Source organism: Telmatherina bonti, assembly GCF_933228915.1.
Source record: "Telmatherina bonti genome assembly, chromosome: 7".
Taxonomy (NCBI): domain Eukaryota; kingdom Metazoa; phylum Chordata; class Actinopteri; order Atheriniformes; family Telmatherinidae; genus Telmatherina; species Telmatherina bonti.
In genome coordinates this window covers 8111711-8133117 of record NC_136625.1, presented here as the reverse complement: position 1 = coordinate 8133117, position 21407 = coordinate 8111711, and the positions used below count along the sequence as shown (strand labels likewise).

General features: G+C 40.4%; 1 protein-coding gene across 5 annotated transcripts in view; it reads left to right on the top strand.

Moving 5' to 3' along the window:
- LOC306758158 (disco-interacting protein 2 homolog C) overlaps positions 1-21407 on the top strand; it is a 247177-nt gene that overhangs the window by 216539 nt on the left and 9231 nt on the right. For 3 of the 5 annotated variants that reach the window (XM_079243379.1, XM_079243378.1, XM_079243382.1), the window contains exons 24-32: positions 8430-8510; positions 8907-9030; positions 10738-10859; positions 11286-11397; positions 11529-11638; positions 16551-16681; positions 17600-17768; positions 17855-18025; positions 20653-20682. In XM_079243379.1, the coding sequence (XP_079099505.1) occupies positions 8430-8510; positions 8907-9030; positions 10738-10859; positions 11286-11397; positions 11529-11638; positions 16551-16681; positions 17600-17768; positions 17855-18025; positions 20653-20682 (1050 nt within the window). The remainder of the gene's footprint in view (positions 1-8429; positions 8511-8906; positions 9031-10737; positions 10860-11285; positions 11398-11528; positions 11639-16550; positions 16682-17599; positions 17769-17854; positions 18026-20652; positions 20683-21407) is intronic. The other 2 variants (XM_079243381.1, XM_079243380.1) reach the window with 1 other exon arrangement.

The following is a 21407-nucleotide window of genomic DNA, read 5'->3' as shown; positions in this document are numbered from 1 at the left end:
GTGCTCCGTGTACACAAGCTGTGGATAGTTCTAAGTATACGATGTCTGAATACATAAAGTACCAAACCCAAAGAGAGAGCGAGCATATGGGGGCTTCCGTCGTGTGGCTTCCAGTTTCTTGGCTGCCATGAACCCCGCTAGCACGGCACAGCTATTGGACAACGATACGGCCAGAAGCCAGGTTATTAAGAATGAAAACAGTCGGTGATAAAGGAAGAACAAGGCCAAACAGTTCAAAGACTAGAAGCAACCATTCTTCAGAAAACTGACACCGGCGGACAGTCCCAGATCATACAAAAGAAGGTACTATAGCTTTAAAAAAAAAAAAAAAAAAAAAAGTTTACATTGGGGATGAGAGATGAAAAAAGATTTCTTCGTGCAGCAGCGTTTTGCTTCATGGAAACACAAAGGCATGCTAGCAACTGGATATCAACACTGTGAGAAAAGGCTGATTCAGTGAAGAAACCCCAGAAAACAATGTCAGAAAGAAGCAAGAAAAGGAAAAAGACAAACAGACGGACCGAGAGTTAGGACAAAGTAAACATTGGACTGACTTTTACCCCCTTCAGAGAGCTCAGAGAAGAGACCGGATGCAGGACAGATCCTGAATCATTTTCGCCTGAAAAGTCTGAAAAGTTGTGTTCCTTTAAAATCCTGTCTGAGATTTTGTAAGCTGAAATATTTGAAAGCCACCAGGATAGTGATCTCTTTACTTCTGAACACTCAGGAATCCTGGCATGAACTTCTCTAATAGCAAATTGCTCTTTTTCCAGCAGGACTTTCGATATTTTGCCTCCTTTTTAAAAGTTGGAACTTAAATGAAACGTAGTTTTGTCATTTTTTGTCTTTTTTTCCTTCCATTGGAGCAAAAAATGTATTTAAATGTACTTTATGCGATCAGCTTATTTTAATGGTTGAAAAGGGATTTTTCAACAAAAGCCAAATCTGATGTTTGCTGGTAATACATCGTTGTAACATTTGACTTGTTTTCTTCATTCAACATTAAGAAAAAACGAGCTTCTATAGGTCTAAAAATACACACAAATGCATAACAAAAGAAAAGAAAGTATGAAGAGCACTATGTGGAGTGTGTTGCTGACAGAAGAGATTTTCCTCTCGTCTTTCATGTTGAAAATGTCATCAGTTAAAGCAACAGGAGCCCTGCAGGGACCCAGACTTCACAGAGCCTGATGAGAACAGACAGGCCCCGAAATAATAACAACCTCTTTCTGCACGGAAACATTTTGGCTTCATCTGTTCGTGTTTCAGTCCAGAAACATGCTCGTCCACCCGGTGAGACTGAAAAGCAGGTTTAAGCTCTCACATCTAAGCTTCTTTTTAATTTTTACTTTACTGCTTGTGAAAAACTTTGTTTATAGACTTAAAACCTAAATGTAAACTAGTTCACATAAATCAGTAATAAGTGGGAAGACAGGGTTGGATAATTAGCTTTTAATGAATAGTTCCCATTCAGTAGATCATTAGGAGGTACTGGACATTCAACTGGGAGGAACATCATAGTTAGTTCATAAATAAGCTTCATCAGTTGGTCTTAATTAACTCTTCGTCCCTGAAACTCGAAACAACTCATTCATTACTCATGTGTTAGTGTACTGGTGAATCCCCAAGCAAAGTGCCTGATTTAGCACCCAGTAAGACACATTTTCATTACTATTACTGGCTCCTTTTTTGGTTTTATTTTATCCCAATTTAATTTTTTTTTTTTTTTTATTTGATTTTATTCTAATTTAATCTGTTTGATTTTATTCCAATTTAATTTAATTTTTATTTTATTTTATTCAAATCAAATTATTTTTTATGTTCTTCATTTTACTTTATTCAGATGTTTTATAATTGTTTTATTTTATCCCAATTTAATTTAGTATTTTTATTTGTATTCTATTTTTTCTAATTTAAACTGTTTTATTCCAGTTTAATATAATCCTTTTTATTTGACTTTATTCAAATCTAATTATTTTTTTATGATCTTTATTTGACTTTATTCAGATAGTTTATAATTATTTTATTTGATTTTGTGGATCTTTATTTGATATTTTTCCTTATCTGTCCATCGGAGTGAAAATAAATGTGCAAACTAAATTTCTCTTATTAAAAGGCTGTTCTGGTCAATTTTAGCAGCATCATAAAACTCATCTGAGTCTGCCTCTTGGCTTTTTCTGTGGAATTCATAATTTGACCCATTTCATTGGAAAAAGGCGAAAGTTCATTAAAATTTAAACATGAGTTTCCGAGCAGATTAAATTTAACTAAGGTTTTAATTTAATTGTCCCTTATTTAATGTCATTTGGCGCAGCATTAATTAAAGTTTGCACATAATTAAATCCAGTTTAAAGATTAATCTTTGTTGCAACTCACTCTTAATATTAATTTTCATGTGAAAACTCACCCTCTGCTTATTTTATTCCTTCTCCCCAACAGCTATACTGACTCATTTTCAGTGCGTTGTGCAGGAAGAATACAGTAAGCTGGAGCTAAAAGTAGGATGAGAATGTAATCTGCTTTCTCATGTGTTCACATTGCTTCATCATCATCATCATCATTGCATTCACTGGTTGTCTCCTGCACATCCACACATCATCCATCACTCATCCTTCTCTGTGAAAACCAAACCCTCGGTGTGGATGAGCTTGTCTTCACACGGTGACAGATGCAACTGTAAAAGCTTTGCTGAAATGTTTGTCTGTGTTCCTAAACGCTGTGATTACAGGGTTTTCACTGATTCCTCTTTTATTCATATTTATTTATCTGGAGAAGTTTGACTGAGAACTAAAGTGACTTGTTGGAACCAGCTCAGCCTCAGAGAACAGAGGTCTGCTGGTCCTCACCTCCTGGACAGCTGCGCCTGACGGAAAACAGCCAGTTGCTGATGGAAAACGTGTTCTCAATCGTTGGAAAATGTCAACTTTGAGTTGTTTTAGGTTGTTCTCAAAGCTAAAATAGCTGATACTGATAGAGGTTCAGAGTTCCTTGTGAAAAAGGATTTGGAAAAGTTTAGAAAAGTGGCTTGAAAAGCATGTCAGAGTTCGCAGTGATCCGATTCTTTAAGGTTTTAACTGGTGATGTGTGATCCCAGTTTTTATATGAGTAAATTTCAAGCAATATCGGTGATACCGATCCGATATCGTTACTTTCTAAAGAAAAAATGATGTATTTGGAAAATTCCTGTGGAAAAGGCCTCTATCGTGGTCCCAGTCAGACATTACATAGATGCAACTTATTATTATTGTTTTCTGGCTGTACAGTTTGGTGCATTACCACTACCACCCACCACCGACTGGTAAGAAGTATGGACCCGAATATTAGATGGAACCACTCAATGGTTAGCTGTTGTCATAGCGATTTTTACAGCGATGACGACTGCATTACTACAAAGAATCAAGGGCGTCATAGTCCCAGTTTGTTTATGTTTCCACACGTAGCAACTACACTTTAAAAACAGCAACATTACTGCTTCCAGGAGCAAAAATAATGCAGGATTTGTTATATAAGCCATCAGAACCAGCTGTTTGCATATTTCCACACATGGAGAAGCTCTAGCTTTCCATGCTTTCACTGCTTCCCCACGTAGAAGCTCATCTGAGGCTTTGAATAGACGTCAGGAGGCTGAACTGAACTGGTATTTCTGCAGTTTGAAGCCTAAAAGGCACATGAACAAAGTCAGTACTTCACATCTTTCATGCAGTTTCAGCCATTTTGGTTTGTTTAACCAAGTCATTCACTGCAAGTCTGCAAAAGTCATATGATTAGTTTCAGGCAATCAGAGCCAATAAGGATGTTGGCCATTACGATGATCTGCCTTCATGCACGGTACGGTCTTCAATGCAGGGTTCAGGCTTTGGAGGCAGAGCTGAGGCACAGCAGAGTGGGACTCTGCCTTTCTTTCATGGTTTTTAAGGCTGCATTCACACCAGGACAGTCTGCTAGCCTCGGTCTGATTGGTGATTTGGTTCAGGTTGGGGCAAACCAATCAAACCTTTTAAATAATATATTCCACTTTCCACCAGAGGGGGCGGTGAATCAAGAAATACTGAAGAGGCACACAGTGACGAAGAAGAAGACTGGTTCATCTGTTGGTTGATGCAGAACTTTATAGTTCTAGCACCAGCTAGAAACCGTAACAGCTAAACATGTCTGACCGTGAGACATTTCTACAGTTCAGAGCCGCCAAACGCTGAAGCAGGAATTCACTGTGTTTTCCAGTCCGCTTCCTGCATTTGGTCCGCTTGTAGAGGACTGCGACTCGTAGGCCAGCCAAGTCTGCTTTGATCCAAATTCCTGATTTCTGAGACGTGGATGTGAATCAAAGCGGCTGGTGTGAACGTGGCCGGAGTTTAATACTGCAGAGAAATCTATGGGCGGAAACATTCAAAGCAATGTTTAAGCTAACAAACGTAAAAATAACAAAAACTTTCTTCCCCCTCTCTGTTGTGAGGAGGTGTATGAAAGAAGTTTATTGGAAAAGATTAAACCATGAAATTTGTATAAGCTAACAGAGGAACCATCTTGCTCATTGAAGGATTATTGATCTGTTCCTCCAGCTGTCTAAACACACCGTGAAGCCAAATGTCTTCAAATATCTCCTTTCGAGCCACAATGTGCCTTTACAACCTGCTCTAATTCAGGTATTTCTGCTACCAGTCAACCACAGATGTGATGCTGAAGCTCCTCTACGCAAACAGAACCAGCAGGTGGTGACTGTGTTGGGTTTCATCAAAACAATCATGATATCAGATACCACTGAGCTGCAGACTTCAGTTAATTAACATGTGAATTCAAAACCACTCTCAGAAAGTGATAAAACTACTAAACAGCAGCATGTTTCCATCCCCGGCCTGGATTTTACTGGCATACAGCCCGCCTGCAGGCACACAGAGAGTCTCTGTGTTGATGTTTAACACGCCAGTCCTCTCTCTTCCAGATAACGCAGGTTTTATCTGCAGCCAGGTCCCATTTGCTTTTATCTTCGATCAAGCTCTTCTGGTTTAACTAGAGGCCACTGCATCTCCTCACAACAGAACCACTTTTACCACGTTAAATCTGATCCTCCTAGTGGTTAAACCTGATATGTCCACCAGTTTCTACATGTTTAGTCCTTCCAGTCCTCCAGATGAAGAAAGTTGACGCTGAAATACATTTTTGGAAACAGTGGCCTTTTCCCTTGAGACGCTGCGAGGCGTTTAGCGTCACCAGTGAACAGTCTACTGAACAGTAGATGTTAATATTGGTGGAAGGAATCTGTGGGAACTGGGAGAGGCAGACTTTAATTAGCTGTGTGGAAGTTTGTGCTGGTGGTGACGAGTGGATGAGGGCGTCACTCTTCAGCCAGACTCTGCGGGTCGGCTTCGCCAGTTTAAACTGGGAAACAGGAAGTTCAGCCTGAGACGAGCTGAGAGATGTTTTCATCGGAGCGACACTGTGGGTTTTATACACTGTTGAAACATATCCTGCAAAATACAGTTAGTTAAGTTAACTGAAGGATTATCGTGGTGACAGATTATGTTAGACACTCGAGGAAAAGTCGGGTAATTGATTTCAAATACACAACAGGGTCAGTGGACGTTAAATATACACTCATCTCCTCTTTGTCAGATCCACCTTACTGGTTCTGGGTTTTACCCACTTTGTAGTGTCATAGATTCAACAAGGTAGAGACTTTGTTTGACCTGGTGCTATAAAATGAAACAAAACTGCCACACAAAAGTTTTTTTGGCCTCAGGATACTTACAGAGCAACTATTGCTCTGGGGTTGTACATAAATAGTAGGGATGGGAAAATCTAATCGAAAATTCAAATATCTGAACTTTTTGCTTGACAATTTTCCATTTTTCCATTTACATTTTTTGTACATTTTTTTGTTTTATTCTGCAAAAATCAGCCATATGGAAGAATAGTGAAAATCGCAATTTAAATTGAATCAGCACCCAATTGAATCGGGATGAAAGGGTATCATCACAGCCCAAATAAATGTCAGTGTGGTGTCACAACAAGTCAGGTTTGGAAGCTTTGTCAGGTTACTTTACAATACTAGATTATCTTAAAACCATGTGCAGACTACAGCAGATCCTCCTGGTTTAATGGCGGATGGACCGGCGACAACTTCTGAGTCTGTTGTCTCCAGTGGGAGACTGTGGATTCTGACCAGTGGTTTTCCCTGCATTAGCTAAATTAGAAAGAAAAAAAACAACTTTGTTCCACATCTTACTGTGTGTCTGCAGATTTTTTTTCACACAATATGTCATTGCAAAAGAAAACATGAATAAAAGATTATGCAAGTTTGATCATGGATGAATAATTTTCCTGCCTCTGTTGATCAAATCATCCCAACATCTGATGCTAGCAGGTTGACTTGCATTCTAAATGTGTTTAATGACTTTATTAACGTCACCAAAGAGGTTTGCGCTGGTTTTTTGTCGTTGTATTGGCTGGATTTACCAGATTTTTAGCAGAGGTGAGCCATGGCCAAACTTTGATCTGGATTTAACAAGTTTTTGACAAAGGAAAACGTTTTTTTTATGGAAAACGTGATTTGTTTGGGAAATCCAAGCTTGGTACGCACAAAGCAATCTTTATTATATTACACACTGTACTGTTGTTTGATGTTATTCCAGGTTTAAGGCCTTTGTTTCCCTCCTGACTAAGAGCTTGCAAGCTACAATCTGTCAGCTTTGTTGATCAGAAGCAAAACGTAACACACTGCTGCTCTGGTGGTGTGTACTACATCTGAACCTCTGGTCCCAGTTGGAGCACAAATCAGACGCACCCTCTCAGACGTGACAAACTCTGCGCAGAGCTGAGGTCTGTTTGGTTTGCAGTAACAACTCATCTGTCACTGGAGCGGCTGGTGGCACAAACACACAAGTAAAACAGACTTTCTGTGGCGGAACAAAACATAACACGCATGAGTTACACCCTGTAGCGAATCTTGAAAAATTCATGAGAGCAGAAACATGATTTGTTATCCCTTCTCTAATTTCCAACCCGCTCTGTTCTGCACCGGCTGTTGTGGAGTGTGAAGTCCTGTTAGCTTCCCTCGTTTTCATGGTCTGATCTTTTTTCCCTTTCTGCTAAATTAAGTGGGTCCCCTTAATTTCCCAACACGCTCCCGGTCACCGAGCTGCAATATCTACATTTTATCAGGATGCTTCATCAGTATTCAGTCGGTTCTTGAGCAAAGCTCCAACGTTGTGTTGCCTGTTAAAGCCAACAGAGGTTCTGGCCCGAAACGAGGAAATATCTTCACTGTGGTTTTATTTTAAAGTGATCGCTCAGATGTAAAGGAGAAAAGAAAGTCGGTCCAATACCCAGTTTCATTCTGGTTGAGACTTAAGAGGAGCTGCTATTATAGCAAATCACAGGTTTATCTACTCCTACATTTGTTTATACACAATTATGTATTTGTGAATTAATCATAAAGAGAAGGTTTTATTTATCTTTAATGCTGTAAACCAGCTATCAACATTAAAACCTTAAATGTCAGAAAAGTCTTGATGTACTTGCTGCGTTACATTAAAACTTCCATGACAAAAAATGTCCTAAAAAAATGTTTCTTTTGGTTTCCAATTGCATATTAAAATAAATTTATTCTCTTATAATAAGCCATTTTATCAACTTGTCCTTCTGAGCTTTAAATCTGCACTTCCAGCTTTGTTTGATAGAAGCTAGAGCGCCGTTTGGGATGAAGAGGTGCACTTTAAAAGTGTCATAGAAGAAGACAGTAGACATGTACACAGTGTTGAAGTTCACAGATTAAAACATGTTTACCACTAGATGTCAGTAAAGCTAACACACTGCACCTCCACAGCCCTTATTACCCAACGTTGTCAGACTCGCTAATTCAGCATCCGTTTTGCATCCTGTCTCTTCTCTGAGCTCCCTCCTACCAATGAAAGTCAGTCCAGTTTCCACTTCTCTCTGTCTCTTTTCTTTTCCTCTGATGCTGTGAATTCCAGAGTGTTGCTATCCAGTTGCTAGCATGACAGTGTCCTGTAGAGCAAAACACAGCTGTGATGTGATGCTGTGACTCAAATAATCCAGTTTCAGTCTAATATTCTGCATCCTGCATCCAAGTTTTACTGTTCCAAGGATCATGTCTGTATTCACTGGACTTTCACTCTACATGAGTGTGTTGGATTTTTCCATCTAATTATGAAGTGTTTCAGCATGTAGAAAAATACACTCAACCAGCCTCCGTTGTTACCATGGATACATTATTCTCTAATTAATCTCTAATTAAAATACTTTATTAAATTTTCACTCATTTTTTTCTGTCATTATGTGGGTTGTAAATAAAAAGCTTAATTTAAATAGTCTATTAACACGAGAGGAACAAATCCTTCCTCTAATTTCTGCTGTTTTAATTATGCAGCATAATCAGTATAATAATCACTGTTGTTGTTTGTGTTTTCCAGTTCCTCTTCCTGTCCGAGGTGTTACAGTGGAGAGCGCAGACCACTCCAGACCACGTCCTGTACACGCTTCTTAACTCCAGGGTAAAACCTCACTACACACACACACATATCTATACATGTTTATTTGTTATTTAGTGGGCAGTTTTTACCACCTGAATGTATTGCATCATGAAAAATAAAATGAAATCACTGATTGAATTAATAAACATGTAGTTAAACAAACCATAAACCCATTTCTTTCTGCCAGAAATTGGTATCATGAGGCAAATTGTGAACGAGGTTGTGTCAGACTAAATAAAAATGACCATTAGCTTCTTTTCCATAATAGGAATATGATGCTCCGGTTTGTCTACAGCTGTTCAGCTTGGAGATGCAGAGATGGAAAATATGACATGACATCTGCTGATGCACAGTGCTGATTGAATCTGTCAATCATCTGATCGTGTGTGTGTGTGTGTGTGTGTGTGTTTACTCCAGGGTACGATAGCCAGCTCACTTACTTGTGTTCAGTTGCATAAGAGAGCAGAGAAGATCGCCGGCATGCTGGCTGAACGGGGCCACCTGCAGGACGGAGACCACGTCGCCCTGGTCTACCCTCCAGGTGAGCAGGATCTGGTTTTGATCTGATACTAGATAAATAAAGGACCCATTGATACCCATATCAATACCTGCCGATATGGCTGCCAGGAGGAATCTGTAAAGTTACTATTAATGTCGTATTAAAAATCTCCATTTGGCTTTTCCAGGGATAATAAGCTGGTTTTTCAGCATGCAGACAAGTTTTCATGATGGTGAAATTAATTCACCAAAAACCACTTTATACTCCTTCTTTCTGAAAACTCGAACAGTTTTCACATCGCACATTTAGAGGATGCTGAAGGCCAGTCCTCCCACCTGACAGCCTGATCCACGCTACTTCCCAGTTGGTGGTGTAATATGCTGCTGGCCTGTTTGCTGTGTTATTTACCAGCTGTGTCATGTGACTGTACAACATGAAAACACCAGAGGTGGGGCGGAGCACCAACGTGTGGCTGCTCCACATTGTGATGGATTATAACTTTACACCAGGGATGTCCAGCTCTGGTCCTCACTGCAGTCCTGTGGATTTTCAGTGTTTCCCTGCTTCAACATATTTGACTCAGGGTAATGAGTCTTTGTGCAGAACTTCGAAGGCTGTTTGATTCATTTAATTTGAGTCAGGTGTGTTGGAGCAGGGATACACTGAAAACCTGCAAGACTGAGGACCAACTTTGGACACCTGCTTAGACAGATGCAAACATCCTTTCAGCTTCAGCTGAGAGGAAAGGAGCTGGAACTAAAGTATCAGTGATATCACATTAGGATAAATGTGATACTATATGTGGTTAAATATCATTATTCTTTCTTTATTTTAATGTTTGATATCGATTAACCTTCAGTTTCACAGTAAGATGCACGCTGCTTGCTCCATGCCTCCAAAATGTATCAATATACAGAACTCTATATGTATTTTTTTTTAATGATATATCTATTTATTTATTCTTCAGTGAGTATCAGTGTATTTACTTGCTAATGTTGACTGAAGTCAGTAACTTGATAACAAACCATCCACATTCGTAAAGAGTCTTTAAACAGTAATGGACACGATGCATGAAAGGGTTCAGGAAAATGTGTCCCAGTTGTCAAATAAACTTTTAAAATGTTATATTTATTCAATGAACTGATGTAAACTTTAAAAAAAAAAGAGTCTTTATGAGGACTCAGCATAATAATTTTATTTGATGGTGCCTTTCTGGTCACCTTACCAGTTTGCAGGTTGCTGTCAGTCAGCCGGCTTCCAGAAACCGACCAATCAGAAGAAAGCAGGTGTTTTAGGGCGGGGCACCTTGATGCACCTTGTTGCAGACATGATGAACTGTGGAAAAATGTGAAATAAGCAAAGTTTCATCAACAGAAAGATGGAAATGAGCGTACTGTGTTCCTGGTAAAGTTGGTTGTAAACAAGGACAAACTGCTTTTAATTAGAAAGGACAAAACAAAGGCACTAAGCTGGATGGAAAGAAGCACTGCAGGGAAAAGTAATGGAGAGAATTGTAATTTCTCTGAGACACGAGGCCTCGTGTCCATCATGGCAACAACAGGACAAACTCAGACACGAGCAGATTGCATAAAGCATCAATCGATTAAAGCCACCAGAGTCATCCGCTCGATAATTAACCTCCAAATCCTGCTTTCATCCCTTCTGTTTCTCCTCAATTATTGCCCTGCTATCTCACCTCCTCCTTCACATCCTTTCCTTGAACTTTGTCCCCTCCTCCTCCTCCTCCAGGTATCGACCTCATCGCTGCATTTTACGGCTGCCTTTACGCCGGCTGCGTGCCAATCACGGTGCGGCCGCCTCACCCACAGAACATCGCCACGACGCTGCCCACCGTCAAGATGATCGTAGAGGTAAACCTGAACACCGACGGTCTTTTACCTCATCTTAAGTCTGTGTTTGCACCATCGGTTAACAGTGACGAAGCTGCTTTGAGTCCAGTGTGAGGAGAAATATGTCACGAATCCACTAGATCTGTCTCGTCGGGCATAAAAAAAAAAATCACTTTTTTTTTTTATCTTTAAGATGCAAACTGCCACAAAAAAATCCACTTTCTCCTATTTGGGACACAAAACTGAGACGAGTTGAGATTTAACTGAAAACAGCAACACACAGTTGTTTGTCAGGCGAACAGCGTTGTGTAGAATCTGGGAAATAACCAGCAGTGTGTAAATAAAAAGTGAAGCTGGAGGTCGCAGCTGCAGCAGATCTCAAGGTTCACCAGTCCACATTAACATAGTCTCTCCCACTGTGAACCTCTCTCTGTGTGAATGATGCAGGTGAGCCGCTCGGTGTGTGTGATGACCACACAGGCCATCTCCAAGCTGCTGAGGTCAAAGGAGGCATCGGCGGCCGTGGACGCCCGAACCTGGCCTCCCGTCATGGACACAGGTACACACTCATACACACACAGTCCTGAAAGCTTTCATTCCAGCCTGGAAGGAAAAATCTCAGCTGATGTGGACGTTTGCTGCTCGCACTGCAGTGTGACGATGGTTTGTTAAACCTTGTCTTCTCCTCAGATGATTTGCCAAAGAAGAAACCCCCCCTGCTGTATAAACCCTCCAACCCCGACACCCTGGCCTACCTGGACTTCAGTGTCTCCACCACCGGCATGCTCGCTGGAGTCAAAGTAAACGCACTCTGTCACACATGCCTCGCACACAAGTAACCCAAAACCGGCCTGGTCCTCCTGCACTGGACACATGAAACATAAAACTAAACAGGATTTATGAGATAAAGCGCTTTTATTTCAATTGCAGCTCAAAACTCAATCAAACGTAAGTGAAGATGTTCTGCTGCGTTGCATTATGGGTAACTGAAGTCATCAAGGCCCCATCAAGGTCAGCATCCTGTCAGCACAGAAAGCATCTTCAGCACGCAGAGATCCTGACCTGTAGGGTCATGTGTTTGTGGGCGGAGCCTCCGTGGCGTCACAACGGTTTCTGAAGAGCTGGGCTGAAGCTTGGTGGGCGGTTCCCACCGTCGCCATGTTGGCAGTGTTTTCACTCCAGAACAAAACAAAAATGAGCTGAGAGGACTGTCAGGGTTGGGGTGGATGATGGACACCATTAGACTCAGAAGTACCTGTAGCTAAGAGCTAACCGAGCTAACGGGAGCTAACCAGCTAGCAGAGGTAGGTAGGCTAAAGCCAGAGGCGCCATATGGGGGGGAAAGTTAGGAAGAGTCTAAGGGCCCCATGACTTAATAGGGGCCCAAAAAGATGTACAAACTGTATAAGAAAATCATTAAACCTTCATTAAAAATAATAAATATTTTTTTCAAAGGTTGTAATAACATATAGCATATAATATATATAGTAATATAAACTGATAAACTATTGTTATAAAAATAACCTAGTTAGATGTCTCCACTGTGATTTAACCCTTTATATGGCACTCAGTGAAATACATTCAAATTAGAAATTTTAACAAAAACAAAAAAATAGTTTCATGCTGAATATGAAAGGAAACTTGCCCCATAAAGGGTTAAACACAGCACTACATCTTTATTATTCCAATAAAAAGCTATTCCTTTATTAACTTGAAGCAATTGAAGCAAAAACTAAAATCTAAAATTTGTGGTGGGATCTATGCCCTTGTCTTTCATTGGACCCAAAATTCCTCAAAATCGCCCCTGGCGAAAGCTAAAGCACGCCGTTGACTGGCTAAAAACCACAGTTGTGCAACAATCTGCCTTCTAGCCACTGGATATCAGATACCTGTCAATCAAAAGCCTCCAATTATGCCGAATTTCAAGATTAAATACCTTCTATATGAATTAGTTGTAAAAAAAAAAATCACTCCTCCACAGTTGTCATTAAAGTAAACCTGATAAATTAAACCTAAAATGTTTTTGTATCAGGCTGTAAACATGTTTATTTCTGCTGTGAACATGTTCATTTCTGCAGTAAACATGTTTATTTCTGCTGTAAACATGTTTATTTCTGCAGTAAACATGTTCATTTCTGCAGTAAACATGTTTATTTCTGCAGTAAACATGTTTATTTCTGCAGTAAACATGTTCATTTCTGCAGTAAACATGTTTATTTCTGCAGTAAACGTGTTCATTTCTGCAGTAAACATGTTTATTTCTGCAGTAAACATGTTCATTTCTGCAGTAAACATGTTCATTTCTGCAGTAAACATGTTTATTTCTGCAGTAAACATGTTCATTTCTGCAGTAAACGTGTTCATTTCTGCAGTAAACATGTTCATTTCTGCAGTAAACATGTTCATTTCTGCAGTAAACATGTTTATTTCTGCTGTGAAGTTGGTCTTTTTAACATGGGAGTCTATGGAGATTTGGGATGAGGCAGAACCCTATAAAAGAAGACGTAAATTAAAAACAGAATATAGTGATTTATAAATCTCACCAGGCCATGTTTTATTCCTAGTAGAAGATAAACAACATGTCAGATGTTGAAACTGAGGCATTTTATCATTTCATGGACAATCTGAGCTGATTGTGAATCTGATGGGAACGACACACATATAAAAAGTAGTTCCTGGGTGATGTTTTTGTGCAGCATCCCCTCTTATTTCCCATCTGCATCGTGTTGCTTCCCAACAACTTGACCAATCAGATGACAGCAAAGTTTTGCTGAAAGGATGACGCTCTCATCCCAACAGTTCAGCCCGGGAGGCTTCTTTCTGTCATCATGTTTCTTTCTTTCACTAAAACACTTCCCAACAGCGAGAGCTCCTCTGCAGTCTCACAGCGAGTGTTAGAGGTGACATGTTGACATTTCAAAGATAAAAGTGATTATTGATTCCTGCTACCGTGGAACAAACCTGCATCCTTTCCTCAGCGCTTTGTTCAGTGTAAATCCATTGATGCTGAACGTAACCTTTCCTCCTCCGCTGTCTGATCCATCCACGCCTGCACCGCCTTGTTTCCTGCTTCCAGAAGCTCAAACGCACCACAGGAGAATTTAGAAAGGAGCGAGATCAGGATCAGAAATGATTTTCTAATCTTGGTTAGAAGTTTAATTAGAGACAGAAAACACCTGAAATCTATTATCTCCCTAAAAGACGAGAGGTGAGCTTTCACAGCTGAAAATGGAAACTGGAACTCAACAGAAGGATGGAAAGGAGGCAGAAAATAAACCTCCTGATAATGGCAGCTATTAGTAGCACTCAGATTAAACAGATTTCACCAGATTGACACCTTCAGTTTGCCGCAGTGGTGACGTGCTGGAGAGGAAAATGATCTTTTCCTGATGCTGATAAAGTTGTAGTTAAAAGTCTGATCTGATGCATTTCTGTGTCTGATTATTGAAATGATGTTTATGCTTCGGTTGACATTGAGCAGAAAAACAGTGGTGACTGAAAGATTGTCTGACTTTTAATCAGTTTATATAAATGATCATATTTTCTGCACACGAGCAATGAAGCAAAGACCTTGCAAACAAAACAACTGTCTGACATCTGCAGTTTGCACTACGTTGTCTTTGATTGTCCTTATTTAAGATATGTCTTCCTAAACCTTTAATCTTTCATATTTTTCCCTTCTTTTAAAAATATTTTAGACATTATATGTCTTTTATATTTGTGAGCCTGGATAAATGCGGAGGGTTGCGTCAGGATGGGCGTCCGTCGTATAACATGTGCTACTTGACCTGAGCGATGATTCGCTGTAGCGACCGCTTCAGAGGGACAGGCTGAAAGGGGAACAACAACGACAACATGAATTTTATATTTGTGCCTTTGTAATAATTTTTATTTACATTTTCTTTTATCTAATGTGCACAGTAGCTGCTTGCCGTATCTACAGTTTTATTGTATCTGACACTGTGCAAATACAATAAAGCTTTTCTTTCCTGTCCTGTCCAGTCATATGCTGCCACCAAGCAGCAACCTCTGGCGGTTAAAAGTAAAGCCGATGCGTTAGTGCATAAAACTGCAGTTCCGCCTTCATCCACTAGAGGCTGCAAAAGGAGTGAACTCCCCCCATTAAGATGTAATTTAATCTAAAAATTCTGCATATTTAGGGGCGTGTCCTTTTGATTGACAGGTTCCCGATATACTGCTTCAGGAAGGAGAAATGTTTAACAACTGCGGTTTTTTAGCCGTTTAACAGCGTGACTTAGCTTTAGCTTGCTTACTTCCATTAGCTCATGTTAGCTCCGGGTTAGCTCAGATAGCTACTGGCAGGTCGGAGTTTGCTAGATGTCAGTCATCCATCACACACTCACAGCCCCCCTCTCAGCTCCACCTCTTTGCTCTTTTTTCTATCTTCTGGGACAGAGCATGCGTGACGCTGCCAACATGGCGATGGTAGGAACCGCCCAATGAGCTTCAATTCAGCTCTTCAGAAACCTTTGGGTGACGTCACGGAGGCTCCGCCCATCTTTTATTTACAGTCTATGGCCGCCACCTACAAAGAACTTTCTATACATTGTTTTTTTACATTCTTTTCCAACACAACTGACTGAAATAAAAACATACCACGGAACGAAAACGCACCTGGCTGAAATAAAAACACACTTGGCTGAAATGATTGGGTCATCGTGAAGAAGTTGTCAATAAGCTGTTTGATCTATTTTATGTGATTCAAGTGTGTTGGAGCAGGGAAACAACATTAACCTGCTGGATTGCGGCCCTCGAGGGCTGGAGTCTATGGACCCCTGCTTTAAAAAGTTTTTCACATTTTCCATTGTGAGAAGTTGCTGTTGAACCATTTCTGCCAACTTTGGTGTCAAAGTTCCAACAAAGTCGTGTTTTGCCGACTTGGTACCGTCCTGAGCACATAAACTGTTAAACTGTTCACAAGTTATGAGAAATGTTTGTGTTTCCTGAAATCTTTGGGGAACTTTATGTCAGATTAACCTGGAGTCTCAAACTGTGACACAAATCCTCCAAAACCCACATTTTACACAGAAGCTTCACTTCTAACCGATGAAATGTGGACAGACAGCTGGAAAATGAATGTTTGCTGCTCCACTTCTTTCACGCCCCGTATGCCACTAAATATTACTCCTGACAGCGCCTGCGACAGTCGACGTGTCACTTTGTATTATAAACGCAATACAAAAACCTCACAAAAGCATCATTAATGAACGCTTTCCCAAACAGCCTCTAATCATCAGCAGTGAAAAGAGGAAATCCAGGGCAGGAGGAAACAATGCCGGCATGTTTTCTCATGTGCAGCTAAATTGCTCCTTCATTATGATTAATCACTGTGCTTAATGAGCAAATCGGTGCTGGAATATTAACGACAGGCAGGCAGGAAAAGCAGACAGTCATTGCTGCGCTCCTTTTGTTATGCTAATCATGTTTATTTGTTTTCTCATGCTAATCAGTGCATTTTTACTTCATCATCCTCGGTGTTATCAGGACAGGTCTGAGTTAATCATGTTCATATTTAAAGAAGAAAAGATAAAAACTAAACGAACCTGTGTGGTTATTCTGCTTGCTTTAAACACCTTTCACAAAAGTTGCATCAAAAAAGGAGGCGACAAACTTTATTTACATGAGTTAAATGTACATTTTTTGTGATTATGACCTGTAATGTGTGGCTTTTTTCTCTGTATGGTGTTACAGATGTCTCACACAGCCACCAGTGCCTTCTGCCGTTCCATCAAGCTGCAGTGTGAGCTGTACCCGTCCAGGGAAGTCGCCATCTGCCTGGACCCGTACTGCGGCCTGGGTTTTGTCCTCTGGTGCCTTTGCAGGTCAGATGCTGAATGAAGAAAGAGGTGTTCTAGAAAAATGCCTGTTGTTGAGTCGTCATTGTTTGAATACTACATACATACAATCACAAATTTTTCCATGTTTTGCTAGCAGTAAAGTACATATTTTTAATATGGGGGTCTTTACAATCTGACTTTTATATTCCTGTATGTGAGAAACAACATGATAAAGAGACAAACAACATCCTGATCAGAAAAGGAAAATTTATGCAAACTAAGTTTCCCATAACCTGGCTTAATGAGATTAGGGGGGAATTTTATTCATTCATAGTTTGTTGATGGTGTAATTAGTTTAGATGATTCATAGCAGTCTTTCAGGGATTTAGATGAAGGTGTTTTTTTCATCCATGTGGAAACCTTGGAGAGATAAGCTGCACTTTAAAATAGTGAGTACACCCGGGTGTCATCAGCGTATATAGATATATATGAAGTGCTTATTGCAAAGAAAAGTGGGTCCAGTACTGAGCCCAGAGGCACCTTTGCAAAAGATTATAGAAGTCATTTTCTGTTACCATGACACTGAAAGGACGCCCACTGAGGCAAAGTGAAAGCAGCTGACAGGTCAAGCAAGGAATGAAATACTTGAGATTTGAATTAGAATTCACCCCGAGAACCTGACACGTCCTACGTTACAGTTTTAGGACTAATTGCTGGAAGTTTCAGGCTTCTTTTACCAGCTTGGGCAGCATCTGGTTTTAAATTAGTTTTTTTTTCAAGTTCTAGTTTACTCTAAAACATTCATTCCAAAGCTGAAGGTGAAACTTATCTAGTGACAAGTTTTACACAGATAAGCATCAGTACAATGTCATCTAGACTCTTTAAAAGGTTGTGAACATATGGAAGGTCTGAACATCAAACTATTTGACAGTAAAACACTGTGAACACTCCATCTTTCTGCAGTGTGTACTCGGGTCACCAGTCTATCCTGATCCCTCCGTCCGAGCTGGAAGTGAATCCTGCTCTCTGGCTGTCCGCGGTCAGTCAGTACAAAGTCCGCGACACTTTTTGCTCCTACAGTGTCATGGAGCTGTGCACCAAAGGCCTCGGCCTCCAGACAGACTCTCTGAAGGTAAGAAGACATCGATATCGCAAAGAGGCTCATCAACATGTCGCATGGCAACTCCTTAGTCTCCGTCCTTCTTCTAACCCCTCTAGTCTCGAGGACTGGACTTGTCTCGAGTGAGAACCTGTGTGGTTGTAGCAGAGGAGCGTCCCAGGATGGCGCTCTCACAGTCTTTCTCTAAACTCTTCAAAGACCTGGGACTCCACCCTCGAGCTGTCAGCACCTCCTTCGGCTGCAGGATCAACCTGGCAATCTGCTTGCAGGTCAGTCGGCTTTTCACTCCTTGGTCTCTGCTTCTGTTTCGCAGTCGGCTGTTTGTTGGTGTGGCATCATGGCTGAAGTTTCATTAGTCTTGTGACTTTTTTTTAGAACGGGAGATATGCAGGTGAGCTGAAGCCTTTTTTGTTAGCAGCAAAATGTCTTGTCTTGAATTAGACCCGACCTTGAGCGGTTTGCAAAAAGCAAGAATGAGAACAAAGAATTAAATTTAATTCAGCTTTATTTGTATCGCTCCACTTCACAACTATATCATCTCAGGGAACTTTACACACACATCAATTCACGCCAATTCCCAATAAATAAGCCTAGCGAACAGAAACCAACCAATTGAATCCTGACTTTGATCCAGTCCCTGTCTCTGGAGCTGCATGAGGTGACAGTGGGAAGGAAAAACCTCCAGCAGAACCTGGCATAGGGAGGGCAGCCATCAGCCTCGACTGGCTGGGATGGAGAGAACAGGAAACAGACCAACATGCATCGCAGCTTTTATTCAGGAAGACCTGCAGAGAAAAAGAGAAATATGTTAATGGTGTCAATACTCTCATAAGTTTATACATGGATGAAAAGGTAAAGGAAGTGCTCAGTGCATCATGGGACGTCCCCATGGCTGCATAACTAATGTATGGCACGACTACCCCTAACTATAAGAGCATAACTTGGAAAGAAGTGTCTGGGATGGGTTTAACTGGTGAGAATAACACTGTGTTCAGCTCACCTGCAAGTCCAATTGCCTACAAGCTTGATTTGGGAATGGGAGTCATTGCATTTCTTGGTATCCATGTTGTTTGAGACTTTGGGACACCATGGTGACATTTACAGCTGCAGCTCACATTATTTATCAACAAGTCCAACATTTACAGAAATAAAATAAAGGCTATAACTACTTCACTGCTATGCGACGCCCTCTGGTGGAGATGGCGGCATCTACAGTTTAGTTAGGTATACAAAGAACTCGAAAACTAACGTCCGTGTCATACAGATCCTTTCTCAACATTATTATGAATATTTAAACTAAAAATAATCGAAATGGGAAGTTTGTGGATGCCGATGGGTTGTGCTAGCAGTGTTGGGCAAAGCTGAACATCTGGAATGTGTCTGTAGTGGAACACAGAAAAGAAACTAGACATAATGTATCTAAGTCAGGGAAAGTGTAAGAGTATTAATCAGCAATCAGTGATTTTGTTAAAGTGTTTTTATTGGTCAGGAGACCCCTTTGAGTTTCATGTCTGGGTTTGAAGACCAATCAGATTCCATCAATCTACCGCGAGAAGTGAAGGAATCTATACGTGCATTTCCATGACACCTCCAATTGCGCAAAAACTAAATATCGTGATAAAAAACTGCAAATGGAAACATCTACATTTCGAAAAAAGTCTCAAATATCCCTAAAGTTTTTACGCTCTCATTAACTGGTTTTTCAGACATTTCAATATAGAAATATATCACAAAAGTGTAATGAAAACACTTTTTCTTTGCATTTCCGTGTCCTTGGACCTGAGGTGGGTGGTAATGACCAGTTCATTTTCGATAAAGATAACACGGTGTGGAACAAACAGCGAATTTTGGAGTTTTAGAAAAGAAAATGAGGAAGAAAAGCCTTAAAAAGCAGCAAATTCTCTGCAGCCAGTAGAAAAACCTAAAATAACGCTACGTGGCTACCTTTCATAAGCCATGATTTTGGTAAAATTTTGCAAGACGAACCAGATTTCACGAAACTTGAAGCTAATGAGCTAAACACTGTTCAATGGAAACACCCGCCAATCGCAATTGTTTGTTGACACCTACAAATATCAGGGGTTTTTATTGCAAAAAAATGTTACGGAAATGCAGCTAGTGTTGGTTTATCTGAGTGATTTTTATCTCCTCAATGTTTTAAAATATTTAATTCTGTTTCATGATATTAAGAAATAAACCGGTCTTCGTAATAACGGTGTTTTACCCGAAAAAATCTTATATTTCAGCAACAACTGGAGAAAACAGTCTCCAAATGAAAGTCATAGTCGTTCTTTGGTTGACTTCCATTTAAAATGAATTCATAAGGAATTCTGCCTTTTCTCTTCAAGTTTTGCCCCATCTTTCCATTTCAAGAAAACCATTGCATCCATTTTTCCCACTATCATTCACCACTTCCAGTGGATCAAGTTGCATTGTTTTTTTTTTTATTACAGTTTATATTTTGTTGCTACATGTGGCAGAAATGTTCTCGGAGGAATAAAAGTGTCCTATTAAAGTATCAGCGATTCTACAGACTTCCTGTAAATCTAATATGTGAGATTTTCACATAATTTAGACTTATTATATCATTAGTTGTTTGAACTCGAGGTCTGACTGCATGACTGAACACAACAGAGCCATGCATATTCTAGCTAAACCTTTAACACTCCTCACAGCTTTACAGAAGTAGACTAACATCTGGCTGAAACGTTTTCTCTTATTTAACTGTTTGTTTGGTTTCTTTGAGTTTTCCATTTTGACATTTTTTTCCTTCTTCTTCATTTAATGCATAACCCCACCCTCATATCTCATACTTGGTTTTGTCTCCGCCCTCCTTCCTTCTTTACTTCCTTCCTTTCCTTCTCCTCTTCCTCCACCTTCCTCTCTGCTGCTGTAGCCTCACAGGCTGGGAAAGCTTGCCGACCAGGTAGGGAACCTCCATCAGCCTTCCCCTCCCAATCACCACCATCTTCCACCCCACTGCTTGTCCACATAGTACCGTTCAGTTTATGGGCAAATCTACTTAAATTTGACATTTAAGGGCACAAACGTCCTCGGCGGGATAAAGTGTTTGGGGGTTGTTCAGAATGTCACGTGGAGATGTGGAGTTTATATGTGGCACGACTTAATATGCACGGAACCCTTGTGGTTCTTTACTCTGAGCTCTTGGAGGCGACTACCTGGTAACAACATCGCCTACTCTCGGCTGCTTGGAATTCCAACAACTATATCACACTGTTTTGGTTTTAGCACATTAGCAACATTAGCTTGCTAGCTAACATGGAAACTGGAAATACCAACAAGTTCTCTGCCTTCAGTCAGCATGTCTCAAACAAACATATATTCCCCAGTAAACAAGTAAATAGTCTTATTAGCTTATAAATCACAGTAGAAAAAAGTAATTTGCAAAATGAAATAACATTTCAAGGGGCCACCTTTTAATGCATTATAGAGATGAAGGTATCTAGCATTTCATGCTCTGGATGTGTCGATATGTAACTCCCAACATGCCACTGTGTCCGGTGGTGGGCTCTTTATTCTGATCCCTCCCACAACTCTTTTCATGGTGGATAATGGAGGGATGGTGGAGGAAAAAGGGGCTGGACTGGGGGTCTTAATCATTTTTCTTTTTCTCTGTCTTAATGTTTCCTC